At 38.1% G+C, this 3,270-nt stretch overlaps 1 protein-coding gene across 4 annotated transcripts in view; it reads right to left on the bottom strand.

The window, feature by feature from the left end:
• LOC108692282 overlaps positions 1-3,270 on the bottom strand; it is a 22,058-nt gene that overhangs the window by 4,933 nt on the left and 13,855 nt on the right. For all 4 annotated transcript variants that reach the window (XM_018200469.1, XM_018200471.1, XM_018200472.1 and 1 more), the window contains 2 exons: positions 1,160-2,535; positions 361-539 (listed from right to left, as the gene is read on the bottom strand). In XM_018200469.1, the coding sequence (XP_018055958.1) occupies positions 361-539; positions 1,160-2,535 (1,555 nt within the window). The remainder of the gene's footprint in view (positions 1-360; positions 540-1,159; positions 2,536-3,270) is intronic.

A 3,270-nucleotide genomic window follows, 5' to 3' on the forward strand; every position in this document is an offset into this window, starting at 1 on the left:
AGAAGGAAAACATTTATTTATCTTTTTTTTTTAAATGAAAATTATCTTTCGCAGCATACGATTTTTAATTTTTTAACGATAAACGATACCATACACAATACAAAATAAATAGGTGCAATAATTTTATTGAATAATATGTACATTCTAATATGTACATGCTAATTGGTTTGCTTTGTAAGCAAGCGTACGGTATAAAAAGTTGCCAAAAAACCATTGATAAAAGAAAAACAAAAATATCTTTTAAATTATTTAAAATAAATAAATTATTTAAATTAAATAAAATTTTGTGAGCTTACAACACATGTGTATATACGTACTAAGCTATATCAAAAATTTTTAGAAAATTCTATTGATACTTACCCGAGATTCGGTTGATTGGAGTGAACAGTTGCTCGTATAAGAGGAGGTGGTTGGACTTGAGCAACCCCTTGCATACTTGTTGTCGAATATACCCCAGGATACTGAGCTGCTGCTCCACTACTGCTCCCTCTACTTCTAGACTGTTGAGAATAGCTTTTGGGAGCAGTTGTCATCTGTGGCTAAAAATAAAAAACTGTACATTTTGTCTGGTATACGATATACGATATAAACACTGAACTACAAAAATTATCAAAGCATCGCGGACATCACATATTATAATTTATAATCATGATTGCCACCTCTCTTTTCGAATGAAATTTTTTGAATGAATCTCCGGCTCTTCAAGTGACGGAAAAAATTTTCGATTACCGCTTAAAATTTTGTTGAGCTTCTCTTCAGGATTTTTCTTTCGAAATAGCAAAATATTTACTAAATTTGTTAAGTTTCTTTTTCTTTTTTTTTTTTAAACCATTCATATAGATGTCCAATTCGAGAAGCGCACTATCAGCGCCATCTGTATAATACTATCCTTATCTCACAGTTAATGGATAATGAAGATAGAATGAATACTAATAGCGCTCCCCGAATGTAATCTAAGAAATGTTCTAAAAGATGTCCCTACACTATTTCCAGGACGTCTCTTGGATGAAGAATACTGTACGAGAAGAAAATAACGATCTCGGCAGTGATTATCGAGTTTCAACAGTTTAGCAACATGTCCAGTAGAAGAGTCATCGATTTCTAATAATACTAACCGAAAGGTAGCAACCATGTTTATAATACAAGGAAATTAGCTTACGTTGTGCATCACATTGTTCAAAGTCGCTCGTATAATGCTGGCCTGAGGATTGAGTGCCGTTTGAAAGGTAGGTTGACCACCAACGAGGCCTGACCAATGGCCGTTAACCACACCTTGAACGGTATTCAGCATAGGCTGCGACACTACCGGCATATTTGATCTACCGGTGGGAAGTCCCGATGGGGAGGAATGCGCGGGGTGCGTCACTACAGGCCTCGGCTGTCCTATTCGCGGCATCTGCGGTGCCGTACTCGCGACAGTCCCCCGTGGCATCATATTAGGCATCGGTACGGTACGCGTGTTTAGAGATGGTGCCACTTTATTCGCGCTTTGCACAGAGGGAGGTTTAGTTGCCGGCGGTGTAGGTGGCTGTTTTGTCCATCCACCACCGGTACCACTTCCGTTGCTGTTCACCAATAACTGTGAGTCCATAACTTTGGTCGGCCAGTAGTCCTCGAAGCCGGTACCCGGTGGAAAGTAACTCTTAATGTCACTCAAACTGATTACCGAACACGTTTCACTCGCAAACAGTTCATTACGTATACCCTGTACTTTGCAGCAAAATTTCAAATATGATAAATCCCAGCCCTCAAGCTTTTCCGCTTTTAGCTTGAGATTTTCCGTCTCGCCCTCGAAATAAAACAGCGGCACATATTGCAAACTATCCTTTACTGTATAAGGTACTACAGACTCTTTGTTTATTCGTATGAAACCACATTTCTCCGCTTTGCGTCCGCTTGTCACGTTCGGATTGGTACCGGCGGTTAGTTTGGTATAACACACATCGAGAAATGTATAAAATTCCTTGGCGTCCGATAAACGCACCACCAGATCCTTACACGTAAACACGTCCCTCCCGAATTGATTCTCGCAGTGCTTGGTGTTAATCTCGTTAAACAACTTGCTCTCGGCCTCCGTAATGTAATAACTTCTTATACATGTGCAACTATAGATGTCCGAATGAAGAAAACTCAGGTACTTGTTGAGAAGCTTAGATTCTAGGATGCGTACGGCGCAATACTTTTCACCGGAGCGAAATATATAAGGTATGTGACATTCGTCGAAGCTCGTCCAACCGAATCGTCCCCGCTGGCTGTCGTCGTCCGGCGTCGGCACTTTACTTTCCAAACCACCGGTCGACGATTTCGGAGCGGACGATCCATCAGTTGGTCGTTTGTGCAGATATCCAAGAATACCGGGAAGATTAGGCTGCGGTATAAGACACTGCTGCCTCTGCTGTTGTTGTTGTTGTTGTTGTTGTACTGCTGGCATGTTCGCCAGCATTTTCGCCTTGTGTGCTTCCACCATTTTGGCAGCCAATTCACGAATTTCCGCATCGTCTGGACGTTCTTGCTTGACGACGACTTTCTCAAAATCTGAAAAACGAGGACGTATAAGTCTTATATTTTCGAAAGTAGTTATTTAACGCTTAGTTAATTATTATGCATATCGCATCGCGAGAATATTACATAAGTACAATTTTTTCAACAGAATACTTGGAAAAATTTCAATATTCACTTAGAAAACTAATGCTTTTTATTGTATCATGGAAGTCGAGAATTGCATTGCAAGAATGAGTATTATCAGCAAAATAAGTTCAGTCGTTTTATAAAATACATTCAATTAGGTATTGCCGACCGATGTTTTTGTATAATAATCCAGTTAAATCTTGTTCCTGATTATTTATCATGTAAATTTATTAATTGTTATGCGACAACGCATCGTTAAATCACGTCCGATAATCCTAAATCGATTTGCAATGTAGGCCGATTTCTCGCGCGCCAATATAAAAATAGCTTTTTTGTGCTGATGCTCAGATCTATCTATTACGTCACCAACAACTAATCGTAACTAATGTTTATATACTTTAGAAAATATCGGTGTTTAACAATGTCTATATAATTCAGTGTATACTAGTGTTAATATTAACATCAATATGATGTGGATTTAACACATCTACCATGGATTTTAAATCCCATGATGGTGTTGATACAAATAGAAGTTAAAAATCCACATTGGTGAGAATTATATACAGACATCGTATATTGTTAAATCTATGTGTTAATATTAACACCAACACGATAAAAATTATTATATATAATTAATATATA

Source organism: Atta colombica, unplaced genomic scaffold, assembly GCF_001594045.1.
Source record: "Atta colombica isolate Treedump-2 unplaced genomic scaffold, Acol1.0 scaffold68, whole genome shotgun sequence".
NCBI lineage: Eukaryota > Metazoa > Arthropoda > Insecta > Hymenoptera > Formicidae > Atta > Atta colombica.